Source organism: Cimex lectularius, unplaced genomic scaffold, assembly GCF_000648675.2.
Source record: "Cimex lectularius strain Harlan isolate CLEC.00 unplaced genomic scaffold, Clec_2.1 scaffold131, whole genome shotgun sequence".
In the NCBI taxonomy this organism is placed as follows: Eukaryota; Metazoa; Arthropoda; class Insecta; order Hemiptera; family Cimicidae; genus Cimex; species Cimex lectularius.
Window position 1 is genome coordinate 1097495 of NW_019392685.1, and position 25767 is coordinate 1123261.

The window sequence follows — 25767 nt, forward strand, 5'->3', positions numbered from 1 at the left end:
TTAATCAACTAATTAGCCCTGAACTCTAGGAAGAAAGGGCATTCGAGTCAACAATAATATTACAATAGTAAAACTTACTACATGGATATTTATGCTCGTTTGTTAGCTTTGTATGTTACCTGTTACGACATAAAATAATTAATACTCGGACAGTTTCAGGGCCTATATCAATACTCTCATTGCCCACCATTATCGGTCAAAAAAACTAACTTAAATTGTTGAAAGCCAATATATGCAAGAAAATTGTCAACTGAAAAATGGATAGTTTTTTTAAGGGTAGTACAGAAGGTTTTTTAAAGTTTTGTGTTTTCACTTAGGTCTTGGAGAAACAAAAGACAATATTGATGGATGAAGACAGTTTTTATTACCAACAACCGTAATGGCGGGTACTTATTATATAAGTAAAAGAGAGAGAGAGAGAGAGAAGTAAAAAAAAGTAAACTTTCAATTGTCTCTCTCCTGTTTCTTTTGCTTAGTTGTTTCTCTTTACTCGTGGGCGTGCAATATCTGCTTGCACCGTGCAGTTTATACCAGTGGGTTTATTAAATTTCCATTCAGCTTGACCTCTGGAATGTGCGTTATAACGGTTTTCCCAAGAGAAAATGGCCGGCCAGAAGGAGCCTGGACTACAAAATGAGCCGAGAACTGTACTATAATATGTAAATTGAAAATTGGCGCAAAATATATTTTATCGTCTTATAAATGTTTGATTTACAAATGGTACAAAGCTTGTCGCAGATTGTCGTGTTTATTTTCCTCTATGGACAACAGCATTGGGCTTATATACAATTGAAACCTTGTTTGTGTATAATCCTCGTGTTTTTGAATTCCTAATAACGATCACCCTGGCCTGTGTGCGTGAGATAAACTGACAGAACCGTATGTGATGAATGGGATAAATGACTCGAAAAGCAGGACTCGTTTGTCCCAAATCATAATGATTTCAGTACAAAACACATTTCAACCATAACTCCTGCGTATATCCCTTACCAATATGAAAAATGAAACGCTTAAAATATGATTGATCAACCTTATCGACTAAATTTCCGACTGGTAATTTGGAAAATTAGTTGGAAAATGAATTCTACTTATATTAGGCGAGTTTTATTTCGCAGAGAGAAATTACTTAAAGAAATCATTGAAAACATTTTGATCGACAATGATTTAAACAACGTTCTTAACAGCTCTCAAGTTGATGAGTTTAAATCAGGCAATCACGATCTTTCTTTTGGTGTTGATGGAGTTGTCATTGATGAAAGCATTGAAATTTAATAAAAAAGTCAAATCCTCGCCTCGTTTACTTCAATAACTTTTCTTTTACAAAGCTAGATTTATCGCTTGAGAAAATAAATAACGAGAAAAAGAGAAAAAATGAAATGGGGGGAAAAAATAATCACACAGACTCGCCGGCGGATAGGCCACACCAGGCTGAAATATGAGCATTTCCTCGCCAAAGAAATACCACGGAGATGCCTGCGGGGTTACTCAAACTATCTTAATAATAAGATAATGAACCGTTTGTTTAGTAATATTGTTTGACGGTGAACAACTTTTGTGCCCCCCTTAAATGGCTTTTCGCGTTCATTTATGCAATAATAATGATATAATTTGGGATTTGTATAAAAGGGAAGCGAGCATTGAAAGTCAGGGGTTGAAAGAGTGAGCGTTTCCAGCCTCACCCCTTGGTTAATTCACCACTTATTCACGCCTAAGGACATGCTTTCATCAACCTGGCCACTCCCACCCTCAAGCCGCAACAAGAGACCTACCTGGGTTAAACAGCCCCCTAATTTCAACCCCTTTTCGCACTCGATCGCAATCCTCGAATAGATTTTGTTTAACACTTCCTGCAGTATAAACGGTAGAAAGTTTTCGTTGAGTTTCATTTATTCACAGTGTATTTTGTATGTTTATTATTCCGGTTCAACTGCTAAACGTTTAATTTACCTAATGAGGTTACGACTCTTTCTGTCCCGAATTCGTTTATTGCAAGTATTGAAGGAATTTCGTATTAACTAACGATTTCTTATCATCGGGTACGAGTATACTTAGAGGGAATTCAATTATGGGAACACTTTGAAGCCCTGTACGCTTCGGAATTGCGTTTATTCGCTTAGGATCGTTTTATCAACCATTTTGACAAAGTCCATGAAGCCGGCCAAGCCACTAAGTTAACGTTTAACGATTTTTTGCTTCAATTTCCTCCCTATGCCGGGAACTGGGACAGGAAGCAATATCCTTCTATGAAATAAGCCCTTGTGATCTTTCTACAAATATCCATAGTGAACTAATAAAATAAAAGTCGGCTGGATGGACTAATTTCAGCGGATTTGATATTATTGTTGTCTTGGCCCATACATATTAATGTTTTACTAAAAATTGAACCGCATGTAATAACAAAAATTGGAAATACATCATATTAAAAAAACAGAACTGGATACATTACCTATTACCTTACAGAAATCACGTGAAAGAAAAGGTTGAAATAGAGTTAAAAAGAGGGAGTTTGAAAGAAAGAGAACGAGACAAAATACAAATAGAAAGGGAAGATGTAGGCATGGTATGCAAGACTGATATGGAAAAGAGATAGAGAAAGAAAATGAGTGAGAAAGAAATAATGAAAGAAAGAGAGGAAAAGAGTGAGTGAGAAAGCGAAAGGGAGAGAGAGAAAGAGAAAGAGAGAGAGAGAGAGAGAGAGAGAGTGAGAGGGGGAGTTAGAGAGAGATAGAAAAAGAAAGAAAGACTGAGGAAAAGACAGAAAGTTGGAGAGATAGTGATAATACGTAGATAGATAAATAAAGATAGATAGAAAGATTAGATAGATAGATAGGTAGATAGATAGATAGATAGATAGAGAGTGAGAGGGGGAGGGAGGGAGAGAGAGAGAGAGAGAGAGAGAGAGTGAGAGAGAGGATGATGTGAAAAAAATATGTCCGAATATTTGAAAGAAAATTGGTATAGATATAGACAGATAGATTGATAAATATGTACATTAATAACATGGTTAGACACAAAGGTAGAGCCAGAGAGAAAGAAAGAGAGATCAAAGAGAGTGTGGCATAGATATAGACACTCGATGCAATTACACATAGAAATAAATGCAGATAGTCATAGATCGGTCGAAATAGTTAAGTATATCGTACTTAATGTTAATATATATAGATTTGAAAGTAGGTAGGCAGAGAGACAAATTATATAGTGATAAAGAGTGTGAGGAAGAGTAAGAGTGAGATACATACAGAAAGTGGTAAAAGTTGTGATAATAAATAAGTAGATAGATAAATAAAGATAAATAGATATGTAGAAAGATAGAGAATGAGATAGATAGATAGACAGATAGATAGATAGAGAGAGAGAGAGAGAGTGAGAGAGAGGATTATGTGAAAAAATATGTTCGTACGTGAGCAAGAAACTTGGTATAAATATAGACAGATAGTTAGGTTGAAAAGTATGTACATAAATAACATGGGTAGGTGCAAAGGTAGAGCCAGAGAGAAAGAAAGAGAGATCAAAGAGACTGAGGCATAGATATAGACACATCGATGCAATTACACATAGAAATAAATCTAGATAGACATAGATCGGTCGAAATAGTTAGGTATGTCGTACGTAATGTTAATATATATAGATTTGAAAGTAAGTAGGCAGAGAGACAAATTATATAGTGATAAAGAGTGTGAGGAAGAGTAAGAGTGAGATACATACAGAAAGTTGTAAAAGTTATGATAATAGATAAGTAGATAGATAAATAAAGATAGATAGATTGATAGATAGATAGAGAATGAGAGAGAGTGAGTGTGTCTGTGTGTGTGTGAGAGAGAGAGAGAGAGAGAGAGAGAGAGAGAGAGAGAGAGAGAGAGAGAGAGAGAGGATAATGTGAAAAATAAATATAGACACATCGATGCATTACAGGTGTTCACCTAGAAATAAATGTAGATAGACATAGATCGGACGAAATAGTTAGGTATATCGTAGTTATTGTTGATATATTAGGATAATAGATAGGTACATAGATAAATAACGTTAGATGGGTAGATATTTCGAAAATGAGATAGATAGATCGATAGATAAATAGAGAGAGAGCGGGTAAGAGATGAGTATGATTTGAAAAAATATGTTTGTATGATTGAATCATGGCAGGATCGGTCGAAATATGTATATCGTACTTATTAGGTTGTTGTTAACATATTAGGATAATAGATAGGTAGATAGATAAATAACGGTAGATAGATTTGTAGATACATAGAGAGTGAGAGAGAAAAGCAGATAATAAATGAGAGCGAGAGAGGGATGGGAGATTTAGAATGTAAGGCATTAAATAAACTATACCAAATTAAGTAATTAATCAACCAAGCATCTCCATCAAAGTAATTAACCGTCATTCAGAAATGTTTTCCTTTACTTTTCAGGACCGTGAATTCTCTTGATAAAAGTGTAAATGTTGACTTTTTGCCAAAGTAGATATCATTAGGTTGAAGTTGATTTAAGATGACATTCGGAAGTGGTAGTAAATTGCACTACGAGCCCCCCTCTTTTTGAGTACGTTATATTTCAAGAAAACCTGCGCCATCTGAAAGTGAATTACATTTTCCTTAAGTGAATAATTTAGTAATTATTAAAAAAATGTAAAGTGAGATTTTAAACGAACGTTGGTGACTTTAAATATGATGAACTTGTTTTGAATGAATTAGGTGAAATATGATTTTTACACTTTTTAAAGAATAAATGCTAAATATTGCTATGCCATTAGCGATATTTTACTTTTCTTTTTATAATTGCCCCAAAACTCCCTTTCTCATGAAAAACAGTATCGTTCTGTAATCAAACATCATGAAATACAGACTTAGTGTTTTACCCTGACATTCTCTTTTATACCGTACACCTTTGAAAGACGAACATTTAACAAGGAAATGAAATGTTATTGGAAAACGTCGTAATTAGTCTTTGAAGTTTATATCATTACAAAGAGAGAGATTTAATAAAGTCAACGAGGATCAAATAAAACAAAAACATTCCAGAACTGGAATGTTGCTCGAATTTATTATTCCCTAAAGAAACGACCTGGGAAAAACGCTCTAAGTCAAAACAACGTTTTTACGACTCGGAAAATGGTCTGTATTGTTTTTTCAAAAGTAATGACAAAGAAAACGGCCCGTTTTGAATGTTTTCTTAGTTGATTTACACGTCTTATGCTTTTCGGATAATAATGAAACGTCTCGAGCATGGAGGATTGAGATTTGGTCGTTAACAGGGCTGTCTGTGGAACCGGGGAGCAGGGTTCTGCATACCAAAATAGAATCCTTCAATCTCAAATTGGGACAGAGGGCCTGAAGTAAAAAAGTTTTTGTTTTTGAAACCAGTGCCTTTCATCCATCAACCGGTATGCCTTATAATGGAAGATCTGTATCACTCATATAATAAATAAAATACATATTTGTACGCCAAATAGAAAAATGTCGAATTACCTGGGAAATTATAAATAAATTAAACTATAGTGAAGATTGTAAGTTGATTAATGTGACTGGGACGACTCCGCGTAGTGACAGTTGTTAAGATAAATGAATAAAATGACATTTGTTCCCCTTTTTGATGGATTGCGGTTTAAAGTCAGTTCTTTAGCAACGATTCGACTTTTTACCCTCTCCCCAAAGTTTGTAATTTATTCTGAAAACTTTACATATCTGCATAAAAATTTTAAAACGTTCTCTGATACGGCTTCTTAATTATATTTTTTGTTTCCGCTTAAAACGTTATCCGGAAAGAACTTGTTTAAATATAAGAATAATTCCCTAATTTCGTGGTCCGCTTGACCAATTAAATCATTACAATTAATTAAGGTTTTTAGTTGAGATGAAAAAAAGTTAATGGCACGAGCGGGATTCGAACCCACGATCTTCGGCTAGATACGCCGCTGCTCTACCACTTGAGCTATCGTGACCTCGATCCACTCGGACATCAACTTCCAACCTCAATCCCACCTTATGAGTTTTCCCTCCTTTTTGCCATTTTTCAAATGTCGTCTAATCGGTTTGGATTCTCGACGACAATTGAAATGGCCACGGAGAGCTTTAGTGAAGTGTACACGACATTTGAAAAATGGCAAAAAGGAGGGAAAACTCATAAGGTGGGGTTGAGATAGGAAGTTGATGTCCGAGTGGATCGAGGTCACGATAGCTCAAGTGGTAGAGCAGCGGCGTATCTAGACGAAGATCGTGGGTTCGAATCCCCCTCGTGCCATTGACTTTTTTCATCTCAACTAAAAACCTTAATTAATTATAAAAATAATTATTAAATAAAAAAAAAGAAACTAGGCACATAATAATTTTCTTGTGTAGATTCTTCAGTCACAAGTTTTTAAGTCGGCTCAATTGAAGAGATGTTTTTGAAATTTCTTTCCTTTTTTACTTACAATCATTGGTTAATTTAACGGGTATGCTTACGTAACAATTCGTTAATTTTGTTATAAAATCGAATCACTTGATACGGACTTATTCGTCGCGAGATATAGAAAGTTGAAACGGTTTCGTTTGATCAAGTCCCACCTTTGAGCACTTCATAATATATGCATGGCCCGTTGCCATTTCCATCGGGAAAACCCCTTTCCATGGCGGATTTTACAAATTTGATCTAACAGAGCTCGGTTTCGCAATATGGCACTTATTTATCGGACAAAACCCCTATATTGAAAATATTTAAAAAAAATTCTCCTATTGAGAATTTTCCAGAGAAAAATATTGTTTATAGAGTCTAGTATCTATATGAGTGATTTATAAACGTGTAAAAAAGTTTTACCCGAGTGGAACTGAATGCAGTTGTAAACAGGGGCATTAAATTTCCATTAATGCGGAGACGGAGAATAATGGCCGGATTTTTACAGGCTCGGTCTTTATCGCGGTATTTTATTTTTTAAAAAGTTTCAATATATACACCTTGAGGAAGTTCTAAGAAGTCTCTTGGTTGTGCCATTATCTTGAAATAATTCTATCCCGAATTGATTTTATTTGGTCAAGTTTTATAAAGATTTTTTTTAACGAGGGTTCGTAACAGTGCATTCCGAAATACTCGGTTGTCCATAAAAGGACAATGAGGATCTTTAACGTACCTGGCTCATGGCCTTACCGGACGTTTTGATTCTCAAGATGAGAGATGACGCGCCTCCGCTGACTACTGGATGTATGTTACAGCCGCCAGCGTTGGTGTAAAAGCTGTCTGAGATCCCGAGGGCCCAAGACGTACCTCACACCTCGCTTGCCCATTCCGAGTGGTCGGGTCTGAATTGAGCATCAGACCGTATGCCGCGCGTAAAAGGCTACCAAAGGTGCATCAACCTGGTCTCCCCTCGCTAGATAGAAGAGGCCACTCTATCTCGCAGAGTATTGGGGCTTCCCTAGCATAAGAACTTCCGGATCCGTTCCGGCCGCTGTTTTGTTTAAAGTGGAATTGCTAACCACCCCCTAGACGAGACTGCCTTCGGTAAATGAGGCCATTCGTGTAGGCACCACCGACCACTATCCATTCCATCCGCCACTTCTCACGTATTCGAGGGACTCCATCAGCGTATTCTGAGCGACCTCAAATCCGTGAGGTGGGGTTTATAACGATGGCAATACGCAAGTGCTTGGGCGAAGGTTACAGATAGAACAACATCCTCTTCTCTAAGTTCTCGCCAGGAGACTCGCCACTAACCACTACGAGTCCGTTGCCATTGTAGCACGGGTTGGACTTTGGAATATTTCTGCTGCTCCGTAAGTTGATATGACCTCTGCTCTTACAATTGTTATGCTCCCTCCCCCGTCTATGCAGAGAGGATCTGGTACCCTAATCCTCAACCCACCGACACGAATCCAGCTTGAGCTTTAGAGAGGTTGCCACGCCATCAAGGCTGCACCATTATTTTGCGCCTTCCCAAGGGTTGGGAGAAGTCGCAAGGAAGAGAGAAGGACCTGGATTGAACGAGGACACGAAGCTCGCCTTTTCAGGCTGTGCCCCCGCCTAGTCCACACTGTACCACCATTTTTCGTCGCGAGGTTTCATAACAGCCGAGGTCATATCACCCTTCGGGTTTTCAGTGTTTCTGAAAAAAAAAAAGCCCATTTGTAAGTACATCGGGTTCGAACCCTACTTACAGTAATGAGCTCGGGAAATTTCATCAGTGCTTTAATTACTTTTAATCCTTTGAAATGGACCAATTATTGTTGTAACATAATCAATGGAGAATGTCTAAGAGCTAATTAAAAATATTGAGGGTGAAAAACTTTCTTTTGCCTCTCTGTGAAGTTTTTCGTTTAGTGTTCTTCTTTTGTACTTTTTGGACGATACAGGTGATCTGACACCATTCTAGAAGCGTTTTTTCCTACCTCGTCTTTTTACGGTTTATTGTTTGGATATTAGAATTAATTAAGGTTTTTAGTTGAGATGAAAAAAGTTAATGGCACGAGCGGGATTCGAACCCACGATCTTCGGCTAGATACGCCGCTGCTCTACCACTTGAGCTATCGTGACCTCGATCCACTCGGAATCAACTTCCCATCTCAACCCACCTTATGAGTTTTCCCTCATTTTTGCCATTGCTCTGGTTGTGTTAACGACTGCGGCCAACGTGTAAAAATGCTTTTTATTACGACATTAATTATACAATAATTAACACTAATCATTAAAAAAAAGTCATGTATATTTCTCTGTTCATTTATTTTTCAAGTACAACTTTGCACTCGTGTCTAAGCGAGTGGGAAACATTAAACAATTTCCTTTGCCAGCCTGGTATTACCATGTGTAATTTCATTACCAATTTCCTGGCAAGGGGTGATTTAGCATAACGTAAATCAAGATACCCGCTCCCACAAATTATTCCGTCCAGGTAGTGCAGGGGTTCCAACAGAACAACATATTACAGTTACCAACAAACTTCTTTGTCAAAATATTCCCCTTATCCATTAACAAATATTGACCATTTATTGATTTAAAACAGTACGGATTAAAATTTACATTCGCCAGGTCTACTTCGTCCGTTATAAACAATTTAGGCTTAGTTTTAATTCATTTTGATAAAGGTCATAATTCTAGTCAGCCACGAAGAAAATCGCGAGTCATGGGGAGATTTTGTTGGTGAGCAATCGAGCCAAAGGTGTTTTGCCAAGTTTATAAGATTTATCACAGGAAGTCGACTCAGGAAGACCGAAAACGCCAAAGTTTAAGGCTTTAATCGAAAAATAATTTACGATGTCAAAGTCGAGTTTTCTATTAAACTAATTAAGGTTTATCCGCCCAAATAAATTTATTTTTGCACTCGTTGGATAAAAAGGTTTATTTTCTTATCTTTATTTCATAGGGCAGACATTTGTTACAGATAAGGATGAAGGAAAGTAGAATCTGAAAGCCAAATGAACAACTATTGATGTAGGGGAAGCCCTTTTCTGCAAGGACTCAACGATCAAATCCATCAAATACTGTTTGGAAATCAACAAAGGAAAAACATCAAGAAAAACCCGGTTTAGATTTGCGAATAGAATGAAAATCGTTTTCTCTCCATGACAACATAATGTCTCATATTTCTCTGAGGTGAAATATACGGCCAGTGGATAGATAGAAATACTTTATTTTATAATTTTGAGCATACCATGAGGAGATCGTTGCAAATTGAAAATTAAACATAAAACTATGTATATCCATGGATTAATTGCAGAACATAAAAAGAATAGAAATAAATACATAGAAATGTAATGACTTTTTCGTACATGTTATTAACCTTTTTGATAAATATGGTATTTAATGAATAAAAGGTGTATACGAAATTAAAAATTAAATTCCTGGACTAAATGATTTCTATACCTCCAGGCGGGGCGAGCAAACTGTTTGAGCACGGGGATCCGAAAGATTCAACCCAATCATTTGGGCTCTTGAGAAGTTGAATGATCTGAGGTGTAATATAAGAATCTTGCGCAAGATCTAACACTCAGCTAGAAAGTGAAGAACTGTCTCAATTGACCCGAATCTCTCCTAAAATCGAACACTCAGCAAGAAAGTGAAAACTGTTTCAATTGACCAGAATCTCTCCTAAAATCTAACTCTCAGCAAGAAAGTGAAAACTGTTTCAATTGACCAGAATCTCTCCTAAAATCTTACACTCAGCAAGTAAGTGAAGAACTGTTTCAATTGACCTCAATCTCTCCTAAAATCTAACACTCAGCTAGAAAGTGAAGAACCGTTTCAATTGACCTGAATCTCTCCTAAAATCTTACACTCAGCAAGAAAATGAAGAACTGTATCAATTGACCCGAATCTCTCCTAAAATCGAACACTCAGCTTGAAAGTGAAGAACTGTCTTAATTGACCCGAATCTCTCCTAAAATCGAACACTCAGCAAGAAAATGAAGAACTGTCTCATTTGACCTGAATCTCTCTTAAAATCGAACACTCATCAAGAAAGTGAAGAACTGTATCAATTGCCCGCGAGTTGTACAGAGAACAGATTCCATCCTTCCCTCTTATTCAAAGAGCAGAGTCCAAATGGAGAACCTCGCAACGAAATTGTAGAAGCCAACGGAATATAGATGAAGACCGACGAAATGAGTCTTTAAATAGCAAGAAATTATCTGAGGATTGAGCACGGTCCATGTATTCAAGTGATATGATCTTTTACTGCCGACAACAATGCTGAAAAGATTTCTGGCCATTTTTCGAGGTTATCAAGGATTGGGATGGTTAGGGAGAGTTTATGGAATAGATACAGCCAATTTGCATACCAGGGAGTCTTCGACCGTATCATTTCTAACGGTGTTATTTTTACAAGCCGGGAATCTGAAAATTGTATGGTTTTAAGAATGAACTAAAAGTGAAATTGTAAGGTGTGTATGTATGTCTGACGATTTTTCTAAGTAAATCATGTAATTAGGGGTTGGAGTTGGTAATGCAAATAATTTACGGACAAAATATCTTACAACTTTTTCTATTGAATCAAATTGTTGATAGTACCATACCTGATAACCGTATAGAATCGAATGGCACACTGAATTGAATACTTGATACTTGACTTTTAATGGAATGACCTCTTGAGTGATTAAAAAAGACCACGTCTTGTTGATTGTAAACTTTGTTAATGATACTTTTTTCTTCAAATGATTCGACCATGGCAATCTGCGGGAGAGAAGAACACCAAGATGTTTAATTAACCTTTTCTATTCTTTCTCCTTTATAATACCAACGGTCCGAGGACTTAACCCTACCACGTCTTCTGAACACCATAACCTTAGACTTTTGGAGGTTTACCGTTAAATTCCAATGGTCACAACAAGCTTCTAAATAGCTTTATATTCGTTTGTAGACCATGCTGGAGTCAACCATTATAACTATGTTGTCATCGAAGAATCGGATTTAGCAAGCACCCTCTACAATTGGAGAGGGCAAAACTCAGAGGAGTGGTGGGACTACTAACCGGTCACTGGTATCTGAGAAAACATCTACACAACATGGGTATATACAATAATGATCCCATTTGCAGATTATGTAATGAGGAGGAAGAAACAGCCACTCATATCATCTTCGAATGCGAAGCAACAGCTCAATGGAGGTTTAACCTAACGTACGAAAAAGACTCAGGGAACAAAATTCAGCAATAACAGTCAATGACCTGATACTTCTGAGAAGAAGGATTGAGTCTATTGACTAAACTAGGGAATTGGAAAGGTACAATAAGCCAGAAGGCTGCAGTGCCTGGGGAAATACAAGCCCCGCTTCCCAGCATCCCTTCCACCATACCATACCATAGCAGGCACCCTTGCCTAACCCTACAATGAACTTTAAAATATGTCAGTTGAATATGAGTCAACTGTTTAATATGATCAATTTCCGTTCTGGTGAATACAAACAAAAATGTTCCAATCGAAAAAGAATGCAGTTATATGCAACATAACTGAATATATAAAGAATTTAACGTAAAATACCCACAATATTGTTTTTTGAAACGTTTTCCTTTTTTTGTCCTCAGACGAACGGGATCTGGCCAGTTGTCAGCAACTGCTCTCCTAGGATCGCCGGATGGGTCGCGGCACCCCCTGGATTTGTACGAGTTGGCCGAAGAGTTCCCACAGCCGAGCAGATCCCCGCAGAACGGCATCTGGACCTGTCTCGTGGGATGCGGTCACAAGATCGACCAGACACTCGCCCGGAGGAGGGTATGATAAAAACTCCAATCAATAGAAATGATAAATCGTGGAGTGAGTGTGGTGTTCAATCCTTTAAAAAAAAGATATTTCCTACTCACAGTAAGTTGTTTTGCAACGATCCGGATTTCGAGCCTTTTAGCTCATCATCAGGTTGAAGGACTTCTACAAAAATTTGTTCGATTTAGGAAAGTGTTCTTTTACTCTTGTTTTTATTTCTCTACCGCTTTGTCCTATATATTTAATATCACCATTACAATTGAGTTGGTAAACCCCGCTTTTTGCCAAGGTGTCTACTTTGTCTTTAGGTTTTGAGCGGATGTTTTTAAGTGAACCCGTACTTCTAAAAGCTATTCTAAAAGCTTCTTGTTTAAAAATTTTACTAACTTTTTCCTATAATTCACCACTGTATGGGCAAACAACGGAAACCTAATGATTCAATTGTGGTGGGGTGGCTGAGTCCTATTTCTTTATTTCTAACACCTGATAACTATAAAAAAGAATTAAAAACTATTAAAACCTTAGCAAAAAACAACGGGTATCAAGAAATATTTATTGATAGGTTGCTAGTTAAAAGAATAAACAAATTAGAAAGAAATAGGATATCAAATATATAGGACAAAGCGGTAGAGAAATAAAAACAAAAGTAAAAGAACACTTGCCTAAATCGAGCAAATTTTCGGAATTTAAGGACCATATAAAAGAAACAAAACATAATTCCAATTCAAATCTAAATACAAGAGTGTTACATAGTTTCAACAAAGGGAAAGAACTAGATTGGTTTGAGCAATTTGAAATTAAAAAATGTAAAATTGAACATGGTAATAAATGCACTAATAATATAACAGATTTTGATCAACCTCCCAATTTTAATATGTACATAAATAATATCAAACATGCAAATAATTAAACTAATTTATTTTAATTGTTATTATTTTTATAGTAATTTAATAATATTAAGTATTTACTAGTATAATGTTTATTTGTGTTATAATTTCCGCGTTTCGCACGTTCAAATTGAGCGCCATTAAAAAAATCAGCTGCTAATTGGAACGTCGCGTTGGCGGAAGTATCAGCGGGTTCACTTTGGCAATCCATGTCGAGAAACGTGGTTGTAGAAGTCCTTCAACCTGATGATGAGCTAATAGGCTCGAAATCTGGATTGTTGCAAAACAACTTACTGTGAGTAGGAACTATCTTTAAAAAAAAAGGATTAAACTCCAATCATGTTGGGTTCAGCGGTACGGATAATCTAGTTTGGTAATCTTTGATCATCTTGACCGGTTTATTCTAGATGGTTTGGCCTGTCATGACAAGGATCGATTACAACCAAACTGTAACTAATTTGACTTGGATTTGTTGGTTTTTTTAAATCGTTGAGGTAACAAGATGTCTAGTAGATAACGTGGACCTTCAAAAACGATGACGTTTACATGTAATTATCTGATCTGTTTTATTGGGCATTTTCGCCTGTTCTACCAATGCTAAAGATTCGAGTAAATTGGAGTAACGAGACGCCAGAAAATTGATCAGATAGGCTCTGCTGAAATCGAACTCAAACCTGATGGTATCAAGGTTATCAAAGTTGTATTAGGTCGCGACAGTATATCTTTATCTGGTTAAACTTCTTGTTTTACTGAATGTTGTGTTTTCCACAATACAGAACCTAAAGTTATGAGTTAATTGAAGTAAGGATATTCAGAATTTTTTTAGGCTGCGATAGGAACCGAACCCAGACTCCTAACGATTTATAAAATCTATCAAAATCGGTGACTTTTACATGGGTTTTAGGTCTGATTAAAGTTATGTTTTCTGTCATTGTCTTCCAAATTGGTCAACTAAAAGTCACGAGTAAATTTTAATACTAGGAGATTAAACATTTACAAGAAGTAAGCTGAGATTAAAACTCTGGACTATGTCGCCTTATCGATCACGTTCTCCGCTCATAACTACATCTTTAAAAATTCATACATAAACTACATCAACGATAGACGAGTCTTCAAAATGTAAACATTACGCAGTGAACCAGGCGTAAATCAACAGAGTTTTCCTTCTCTCTAATAATCGATAGCGTTCGTAATAGAATGAACTGAGAGTTTATGGCCTGGAATGAGTTATTCACCACGTTTCCGCCTTTAAGCCGTATTTTGGAAACGTTATGATAAATCGAAAAAAAGGGGAGGTCGTTGTGAATCGTACCCTTGGGCCCAGTCGTTTACATCTCCCCAATTAAAGCTTTCAGGACACTGCAAGTCCAAGGGGTTGTAAATTTATAATAAAAACTGGGGTGAGCAAAGAGCGTATTTCCCTTTTACATATTTTCCATGAAAAATTGTAATTTTAAATATAAGAGGCTGTGGTTTTATTTATATAAATCAACGTCTTCTATATAAAACAGTTTTATTCAACGCTTTGTACTAAGCATCAGAAAAAAAATTGAATCGTACAAACTGCATAGCTTCGTTCCAAGCTTATTTACTCTTTAAATTGAACTTCCAAAAGTTTTTTTATATAAAAACCTTTTCTTACAATTTATTTTGCCTTTTAGGTGGAACAAGGTCTGAAACTGTACAACCAGCACAAACAACAGGCTGCGGTAACAAAGTGGAAGAGCGCGTTGAAGAGGATAAGAAAGAGAAACGACAAATTTGTCCTTTTAGGATACCTGTACCAGGCGTACATGGAATGGGGAAAATACAGGTCTTTTACATTTTTTTTTCAGCGTAAATGTCGAATAATTGCCATGTGTATACGCGCTCAGAAATTGAGACATATCCGTACTTTTCTTATAACAATTAACCATAAAAATACTGGAATTTTTTAAAGTTTATTAATACTAATTAAACTGTGGTGATTATTAGTGACCGTTCATCAATAATTATTCCGAAATCGTGAGATGACACCAGACCGCATCTCACGATTTCGGAATAACTAATTAAACTGTTCACAAGCAAAAACTATTAGATTGGCAAATCGCTCCTAATAAACTGTGGCTATTTTAGCAATTTTACTGTCCAAGAATATTGGTAATTTGCGATTTTAAAAATGACGTTTATTACGATTTTGATATTATGTAATTTTAGTAATCGATGGCATTGGATCGATTTGTTTTTCAGTTTACTATCAATGGCATTGGATTGATTTCAAATAGTTTATTGATAATGTTGGACGATTTTAATATTTTGTAATCTTGCCAGCAATGGTATTGGATCGACTTCAATATTTTGTAATTTTACTGTCGATAGCATTGAATCGATTTTGATATTTTGTAATCTTGCTAGCAGTGGTATTGGATAGATTTAAATATTTTGTAATTTTACTATCGATAGCATTGGATCGATTCTGATATTTTGTAATTTTACTATCGATAGCATTGGATCGATTTTGATATTTGTAAACATAGTATCGATGGTATTGGATCGATTTCAATATTTTGTAATTTTACTATCAATGTTGGACGATTTTCAGGTTTTTAATCTTTTTTTTTTAAGAATTAATTTCCATAGTATTAGGCCGATTTCGATATTTTGTAAATTTAATATTCATTTTATTGGATTGATTTCAATATTTTGCAATTTTACTATCAATGGCATTTGATCAATTTTAATGATTTGTAATCTTACTATCTATAAAATTTAATATTTATCGATAATATGTAATTGTACTACCGACGGAATTTGATCGATTTCGATTGCTGTAATTTTGCTATCAATCACTATTGATAGTTATCGATGTTTTGTAATTTGTCTGTGGTATCCGTCGATAGATCAAAATATTTTATGATTTTATATCGATCAATATAGATGGATAGTTAAAAAAACGGGTAGTGAAATAATGTTGAAAAACCCGTTCGAATAAAACCATTAAAAATTAAATCACTCCCCTAATGAATCAACTCACACGTTACAGGAACCAATTAATTTCCCGTCTTAAATTTTTTTTGGCTTAGGATAATTTCGCACATAAACCGCTTGGGCGGTTTTACAGCCAGGCTTTCATTCCACTTTTATGATGAAAAAATCCAATCCCGGTCTATGAACTTTGACAACCTATTATCAATCAACCCATTACCTGGTTTAGCTGTTCGTCCCCTACTCTTACGTCCACGAACGGGGTTAATGATAAGCTTTTAAAAGAGCTTTTCAAAGTCCTGAGGAAGGCGTCAAAAGTTAAGAATTGAAGGAACTGCCTCCAGCTGACTTTGCATTAGCCCCATATAAACCCGCGTTTTTCGTCCATTTCTCTCTCTTCATCCTACCATTCGCCTAGCGAAACTCAATACCTTCAGACTTTATAATCTTCTCTTGTATGTTTCAAAGTAAATAAAAGCCTTTTTTTTTAATAAAAGAGGTCCTAGTGTTCTTGACTTATAACTAAAGACGAAAGCTCGGCGAAAACAATTTTGTTGTTTTTTACCTTCATGGCCTCATCCCTGATCTCCCAGTTTTTGTGTACTTATCATCAAAGGACGATATCATACTCAAGAATAAATATTTGTTTCTTTTCTGTTATATGTTGATCAAAAGTGTACTTGTCAATCCGTTACTAATCATCTCTCTTTGGTGATTTTCCTTACCGAAACACAAACTAAAAATTCATTTTCAAATTTATCAGAGAGGTTAATGAATGGCACAAAATGTTTATCAACCCCTGTAAAAAAAGCTTCTTGTAAAAACCAACTCGATCTATTTATTTCAGTCTCGTTTAGCTCAATAAAAACCTCTTGAAACTGCCTGGAATTTGTATTCGTTAGGTTGTCATTAAAAATCTTCACTTTTCGACCAAAGGGAATTCAATTTTCACTCAATCCTCGGTGATTAAGTTAATATATTTTTAATGGTTTTAGCCACAAAAGATCAATGCGATCACAGGCAAGGCGGTTTTTTCCTCGTGCCTGTATGTAATTTATGACCTAGGACTTAACCGGATTGTAATCTTCTTTAAATTGTATCGACTTGATTTAGAGAAGCCGAGAGAATTAATCCACCGAATGTTCCAGGGAAAGCTTGGAGTTAGCGCACAGGCAGCTTAACTTGGCCGAAGAGGCCGACTGCCCCAATCTGCGCGCCGAGGCATATTTAAACCTCGCCAGGTTCGTAGATAATTTATTTATTTTGTTTAAAAAAATAATTTTTTTCCGTTCGTATCGTCTGTACAGGACCCATGAGAGGATGGGAGGATTGGAAAGGGCCCTGGCCTGCGCTAGACACTCGCTTTACAACGAATGCGATCAGTGCAGAACTGCAGGATTGGTGCAGATCACAGTCGCAAGTCTCAACTTGGAGCTGGCCGTCTTCTGCAAAGCTTTACAGGCGTTTCAGCAGGCGCACGCGATCGCCCACCGCATCAAGGATTCCTCCCTTGAGCTCCAGGTATCGTCTTTTACAAACCGAACTGCTTTATTCGTTGATACTGTTTAGAGGAACAAAATATCACATAATTCTAAAAGATTTCAATTAATTATTATTTTTATGTAAGGTCTTGGTTGAGAAGAAAAAGCTAGTGTCACGAGCGGATTCGAACCTACGACCTTCGGCTCAGTAAGCCGCTGCTCTAACCATTTGAGCTAATCGAAGGCACGGTAGGTTTGGTAGTTAGAGCAAAGGTGTACTGAGCCGAAGGTTCAAATCCCGCTCGTGACGCTAACTTTTTCATCGCAACCAAGACCTTTCTCATAAGTCGCTGAGAACTGAATCCTGATTACACGAAATTCGAAAAATGGCAAAAAGTGGTAAATGCGAAAGGTTTTAGGTTGAGATGGTAAGTTGGTGTCCGAGTGGATCGAAGTCACGATAGCTCAAGTAGTAGAGCAGCGGCGCATTGAGCCGAAGGTCATGGGTTCGAATCCCGCTCATGACACTGACTATTTCATCCCAACCAAGACCTTTCATAAAAAGAATAATTAATTGAAATAATTTCTATGGTTATTAGATCACTAAAAATAGATGGATTAATATTATAAGTAAAAAGAAGTAATCACTTCACTAACAGCTCGCCGTGGCCATTTTCGTAAGTCGCTGTGAACCGAATCCTGATTACACGACATTCGAAAAATGGCAAAAAGGAGGGAAAATTCGAAAGGTAGGTTGAGATGGTAGTTGGTGTCAGATAGCTAGCTCATATCTCATGTGGATAGAGCAGCGGCGTATTGAGCCGAAGGTCGTGGGTTCGAATCCCGCTCGTGACACTGACATTTTCATCGCAACCAAGACCTTTTTCGTAAGTCGCTGAGAACCGAATCCTGGTTACAGGACATTCGAAAAATGGCAAAAAGGAGGGAAAATTCGAAAGGTAGGTTGAGATGGTAAGTTGGTGTCCGATAGCTAGCTCACAGCTCGTGTGGTTAGAGCAGCGGCGTATTGAGCCGAAGGTCGTGGGTTCGAATCCCGCTCGTGACATTGACTTTTTCATCCCAACCAAGACCTTTCATAAAAAGAATAATTAATTGAAATAATTTATATGGTAATTAGACCGCTAAACATAAATGGATTCTAAAAGATAATGATTGCGAAAGCCTGCTAATTCGGCCAATAACTCCTCTTCATTGTTGAATAATCGGACGACGAATCAAATTTTAATAAATTAACAAAAATATTTAAAGGTGTACTAGAAACGTGTTAAAGGCGCTTGTTGCAAATAAGCTTCAGATAATAATAAATGAGCGAATATAATAATACGATAAGGACGTGACCGTATTTTTCGTCTAATTAATAAATACGATACTGTTGTCTGGGTTTTTCCTAATTATAAACATTATTGACGTTTATACGGTGTAATTATAAACTTGTAAAAAGGCCGTGTAATATCCGTGAGAAAATGACGGTTCACGATTAATTGTAAAACAGACAAACAACCAAAGCTTCTCTTTTATAAACAAATTATTTTCAATTTACTCCATTCAAACTCAACAGCCTTATTCCATTATTAAACGGGGTCTATGACAATGTGTAAATTTACAGGTTAGTCACTTTATGTCTAGACAGTAATATACACTTTAAACCTGGATAAAACGGTCCCTTTTCAAATTGTGTTAAGTTAAAGGTAAAAAAGATAAAAAGACATTTTGCCTATGTATAAGGGGCATCAACAGCAGCAAACGTTAAGGCGTTGACACATCGTGACACATCATTCAAATTTGATCGGTATTTAATGTAATATATTTCACTTTTCATTAAAAAATAAAATAAACACTAATAATTTAAAATTTCCTTTTCATACTTGTGAAGAGAATCATGTTTTTTCTTGCTTGCCTATCCCTTTAGCTTACAGTGCTAAAAAAGTGTTCAACGCATCGAATCGAGAGTGCCAGAGGTACATTCAGACTCTCCTTCAGCAAAATCGAAGGGGGAACGATTGGTTTCTGCCAAGCAAGAAATACATCAAGAACCAAAAACTGGAAAAGAAAAAAACACAAACCAAATATTTTTCTGAAAAATTATGAAATCAATCAAATAAAATCCTCCAACCAAAAAAACCACTCCTAAGGCTAATAAAGCCATTCTGACCTCATAAGAAATAGTCTGGGCTACAGAACGAAGAGACCCTAATATAGCATAATTAGAATTTGAAGATCAACCACTAATTATTACTCCATAAACCCCTACGCCTAAACATACTACCATAAACAAAAATTCAAAACTAAAAAAGTATACATTTACTAAAAATGGAAACAAGCATCACAATATAAAAGATAAAATTATTATAAGTATAGGAGAACAATATTAAATAAAGAAATTAGACAAACAAGGATATCTTTGTTCTTTAAAAAATAGCTTTAATCCATCAGAAAAGGGCTGTAATAGTCCTATCAAACCTACTTTGTTGGGGTCGCAACTTTGTTTCTTTTATATATTAATAATTTTTGGAAATTTAAATTCTCAGGAAAAATATTTAATTATGCAGATGATACTTGTATCATTTTCTCAGGTGATAATTTATTTAACTAAAGCTATAAATAATGATATGAAAATGATTAATTTTTGGTTAAACTCAAACGTTCTACTTTTAAACAAAAAAAGTAATGCATTACACTTTTCATTGAAAAAGAAAATAAATACTAATAATTTAAAATTTGTTTTTCATACTTGTGATGATATTGATGTGTGTTCTTGCTTGCCTATACCTTTAGCTTACAGTGCTAGATATCTTGGGGTGACATTGGACTCTTAATTGAGATTCGATTTACATATTGATTCTTTGGTTTCCCGTCAGAGAAAGCAGTTTTATAAATTTGGAATTTTTCGCAACTTTATGAAAATTGGACTGTTAAGGGCAATATATATATATTTTTTTGCCCAATCCGTAATAGCCTATGACATTGTTTCCTGGGGGAGTACTTAAAAATGCTGCTCTAAGACTGTGGATGTAACTATAAGCTCACTTCTTAAAATTATTTTACGTAAGCTCTATATATATATATATATAACTGTATATGTAACTTATATATATATATACATATATAATTTTTATCTCAACCAAGAACTTACATAAAAAGAATAATTAATTGAAAGAAGTAACTTGGTATACTACTTTGGTGGTATAATACTCGGACACCAAAAAAATGGCAAAAAGGAGGGAAAATTCGAAAGGTTGTAGGTTGAGATGAGAAGTTGGTGTCCGAGTGGATCGAAGTCACGACAGCTCAAGTGGTTAGAGCAACGGCGTCTTTAGCCGAAGGTCGTGGGTTCGAATCCCGCTCGTGGCATAAACTTTTTCATTTCAACCAAAACCTTACATAAAAAAATTAATTAATTGAAAGAAGTAATTTTGTCAATAGACCACTAAATATAATGGATTATTATTATTAATTAGTCAATTTACTATCAACTACTATAGTTTTTTTATATATATTTTTTTCTAATTTTACTATCAATGACTATTGTTCGTTAAAGATAATTTGTAAATTGATTATCAGTACCAAAAGATTTAATAATGTTTTTTAAATTTCACTATCGTTAAAATTGCTTGCGTATAATATTCTTTACTGTTACAATCGATAATTGCAACTTTGTATCGATATATTGTAATTTTAATACCCATGACTAAATGATTTTGTATTTCGATTAGAATTGACTATAGATCTATAGATTGATTATCGATTGTCAATTTATAATCGATGTTTTAAAATTTTACTACTAGGAGATGTTGATGTTTTGTCTTTTTACTTTGATGATTATAGTTTCTTATCAATGTTTTGTATGTTTACCATAAACCATTACAAAGAGATTCTTACAGTTTATAATTTTGGGGGTCATGGCTGTCAATAGATTACATATAATAAACACATTTAGGCTAAACATTTTACAAAAAACCTTGAACTTAGCCAGTCTTTTTTCAAAAATTATTTGAGATAAGTGCTGTCAATGTTTTCAAATCCTTCTCAATGGGAGGAAAAGCATTTGGCCCACTACTATATTGGATTGGGTAATATACCTCTTGGCTTTTCTTTATCCTTGGGTGGTTTACCAGCATCTGAGGGTGTATTTTTCCCCTCATCAGTGGGGAGTAATTTAAGAGATTGGTCCTGAAATGGATGACTTTTTATTATATTAAGGAATGATTTTTTTTAGAATTGGCATCACTATTTTCATCTGAATCGGATAAATTACTTTTTTTAAATCTTATAAGAAATGAAGAGATGTTTATGACTTTTGTTATATATGGCAGCCCAAAATCTACTTGGGATTGATTTTCTCGGCCTAACTTTTAAATTGGTAATTTTTTTTAAATTGCAGGTTTATGTGGGTCTTTCGGAGCTTTTCGGAAGGCTTCAAGACGCAGACAAATCCGCTCGGTGAGACTTATTTGAATATTACATCTACTGTATTTTTTTTTAGCAGGTTTCTTTTTATTGTTATCACATTTATTACAGATACGCTTCTAAGGCGTACGACATATCGAGGAATTTGGACATGGGCGATTTGAACTCCAGGTTCCACAGGACAGCTCTTTTGCAAATGGCTAGTGCTTTGAGAAAACAGGGAGAACTCGGCGACGCTCATGATTACTGCAGCGTAAGGATCATAATTTAAATTTTTCAGATTGTTAAAAAAAATTGAAATCATAAATTTTTTTAGGTTTTTTACTTTTTTTAAATTTTATGCTGCATGTAGCAAAATGAATTTAAAAATTAAAAGTTTATTTAAAAAACTATAGTGTTTAAGTTCAATTGGTGATAGTAAAATAACCTCTTTAACTTATAATTTTTTATTTAAAAAATCTATAAAAAAAATCAACGATTATACTTTTCTTATTATCGACTGGTTTAAGATGATCAAGAAATAATAAATTTATATTAATTAATAATTTTTGTTACAGGAAGCAACAAGACTATCTTTGGTATCCGGAGATCAATGCACCTATGCTAGAAGTATCAGGGTAATGGGTGATATTTACAGGAAAAAATCTGAAATCAGCGTAAGCATTCGATTAATATTTTCAAGGAAATTTTAATTTTAGGATATATAACAAGTTATCTAGAACTAGTTTTTTTGGCATAAACAAAATAAATCGTAAAAGGGCGAAGAAGGCTAACTGCTTCTGAAGGTATTTGTTTGTTATCCAACTGTGCCAATTTAATAAGGCCTTGATCACAAAAATTTATTTATAAATTTTCTTAATATAATTGAACATATAAAACGTTCGCAAGCCGGGGTTTAATGTTAAATATGAAAATGAAACACATTAAACGACTCTCGCTCGTCTGGAGGTCCGCCAGATTTCGCTGACAGTTCGGCTTCCTTAGTTGATAGGAGCGGACGGCGAAAAAGGTCCAGGGACGTTGTGCAATTAAACAAGAATCCAATTGCTGGAGATACAAACAACTCAATTTGACTTGATTGCACCACTTAAAAGACATTTCAGAAATAAAATACTACGAAGATTAAATCTTCCTGGTTGGGAAAAAATTAACAAAAAAGAACTTGTCACAATCCTTTCGGTTTAACCGGAAAAATTAGGAAAGTTCCATGGAATTTGCATTGAGAACAGGAAACGAATGTTATTTTTTTATGTGTTATGTAACGAGATACAATATTATTTATATTTATATATATCCTGAGGGGAGCCAGCAACTATTTCTAATGAGGTCCCGGGGCTTTGTAGGGATGGGTAATATTGAACATTCATCGCGTTAATGGGTTGGGATGTGGGGATAGTTTTTTATGGAATGTGAATATTTCTTAGGTGTTGGGTTTTTAACGAATGATGTTTGGAGGTCATTTTGAAGGTTAGAGTTGTAAAAGTAGTAGGAAGCGTTGACAATGGTTCTGAGGACTTTTGTTTGGAAGAACTATATTCTTTGAACGGTGGAAGTTTTAGCGGAGGCCCGTAATTCTAATCCGTATGTCCAAACCGAACCCACTTTGGCTCAATACACCGCTGCTTTACCACTTGATCTAGGATGACAGAAGCCACAAAAATGATAAGAAGATAAAAGGAATAATTAATAAGGTACAAGATTGGTCCGACCAAACTGCCCTGTGGCACTCCCGCTGCCAAGGAGGTCGGAGTATTCCGATCCTTGGCGATCTCCAAATAATCGTTCTGTTAGTATGAAACGCTTGTGCCAAGAAAGGCCCTCAGGCAGTGTTGTTTACGCTCAAGGGATGAGGATATCTGGTCCACCACGCGAATCACCTGTTGTGGGGTGTTGTGGAATGTAGAGGACGAAAGCCGAACTGGTGATCTGGGTGTTTAGTATAGCCATTAATAGTTTTAGAAGGATTTTCTGAGAGAGAAAATAGGCTGGTTGGAAGAAGCTTAATGGATGAGTTTGCCGTATTTTGGTAAAAGGATCAGTATTTCCAGAGCAAAGGAAGGTGAGTGGTACGGAATGTACTGTTGTATATGATGATTTTTTTGGGGAATCAATGGAAGATTCGGGACGAGATGAGGTCGAAGTCATTTGGCATCCGATTCGCGAAAAATTTTACCACTGAAGTACTTTGGGGTTGAAGGGACAGGGTAGGAGAGATGTGAAGTACAGCCTCCTACAACTACTAACAGAAAGAGGTTAGAATTTTATAGCTTTTGTGGACGACCTGGTTGTTGTAATCGAAGGGCAAACGAGAAAAGCAATAATCGACAAGACGCAGGCAGTTGTCGAGTTAATTGTCAAATGGTGTGAGCTTGCGAAGCTAAAGGTAGCCCCAGAAAAGTGCCAAACCCTAATGCTCAAAGGGAAAATGGGTACCCCCCATACATCCGGATAGAGGGAAAACGAGTGAAGCCAAGCGATCAAGTCAAGTACTTGGGAGTAATATTAGGCGATAACCTGAACCCAGTACACCACGCTATTAAAATAAGGGAAATGACAAGAAGGGTGTACAATAGATTGAGCGTAATAGTCGAATATGGACTTAGCACAAAAGCGCTCTCCACAATCTATAAAAGTGTCTTCCTCCCAATAGTAAGTTATGGTGCAGCCGGATGGGCCAAACGACTACCTAGCAAAAGCAAAGCTATAATAGAGCAAAGCCAACGAATAGCTCTTATAAGAACCACAAAAGGGTACAGGACGATTTCAACACATGCCCTACAAGTAATAGCCAACGCACCGCCAATAGACCTAGTCCTTAAAGAAAGGGTGGTCATCCACCAAAAAAAGAAAAATGAGGCTATTGATATAGGAGCAAGCCAAGGAGAAATAGACCGGTTCCGAAGCACAACGGTGAAGGAGGCACAAGAGTACTTGGGAAAAATGACAAGGGCATCATGGCAAGAAAGATAAACAAACAGCAATAAAGGTCGGCTAACATCCAAATTTTTCCCAAGCGTTGAAAAAAGACAAATAGAAAAATGGCTACACCCCGACTACTGGACCACCCAAATGCTATCAGGACATGGAAACTTCGCAAGCTATCTTCATACATATAAGAAAAGAGAAAGCCCTTTATGCTCTGTCTGCAGCACTGAAGAAGACGCCGAACATAAACTCTTCAGCTGTATCAAATTCAAGGCAGAAAGAGAACGTTTGCGAAAGACCATCACCTCAGCAGAATGGCCGCCTAATCTCCAAAAGCTAGTCTGTGATATCAAATTTTTTGGAGCACTAAAAGACTTTGCCTCAAATACGCTTAAATGAACAAGTCCCTATTTATTTTATTTATTCTATTTATTCTAATTATTAAGGCCTAAATATTGTTATTATTGTTAGAGTTTTATTACAGTTATTTATTTATTGCATAATTAAACATAGGTTTAGGTTTAGGGTTCCGGGCTGTTTTCCTCTTCTTAGTAAGAAAATTTTAGATAATATAAATAGATAGAAAATAAAACCAAGGAAAAGTAAATGTGCAAGGGGAAACCAGCAAGGGAAAACCTTTTGTTTTAGGTTCTAAAATGAAAATATGGTCCCTTCAAAAACCGACCAACGGTCTCGACTGAAGGAAAGATCGTTATGAGGTATTTTTATCCCATTTATTTGAAATCCCTTAGATATACAAATTCGATTAACCTAAAGCGTTTGTCCGCCGGTATGGGGTCTTCCTCAGGTACGGCGGGGTGGTTGAAAGGGTAAAAAAAATGGACCATGACCTGTCGTTTCCATGGAGGGGATATGACGGAATGTACTATTGAATATGATGACTTTTGAATTAACGGAGGACTC

General features: G+C 35.9%; 1 protein-coding gene across 1 annotated transcript in view; it reads left to right on the forward strand.

The window, feature by feature from the left end:
- LOC106662954 (43 kDa receptor-associated protein of the synapse homolog) overlaps positions 1-25767 on the forward strand; it is a 59378-nt gene that overhangs the window by 27534 nt on the left and 6077 nt on the right. The window contains exons 2-8 of the mRNA XM_014387410.2: positions 11984-12170; positions 14707-14858; positions 17158-17250; positions 17317-17530; positions 21893-21951; positions 22030-22171; positions 22476-22574. Coding sequence (XP_014242896.1) covers positions 11984-12170; positions 14707-14858; positions 17158-17250; positions 17317-17530; positions 21893-21951; positions 22030-22171; positions 22476-22574 — 946 coding nt within the window. The remainder of the gene's footprint in view (positions 1-11983; positions 12171-14706; positions 14859-17157; positions 17251-17316; positions 17531-21892; positions 21952-22029; positions 22172-22475; positions 22575-25767) is intronic.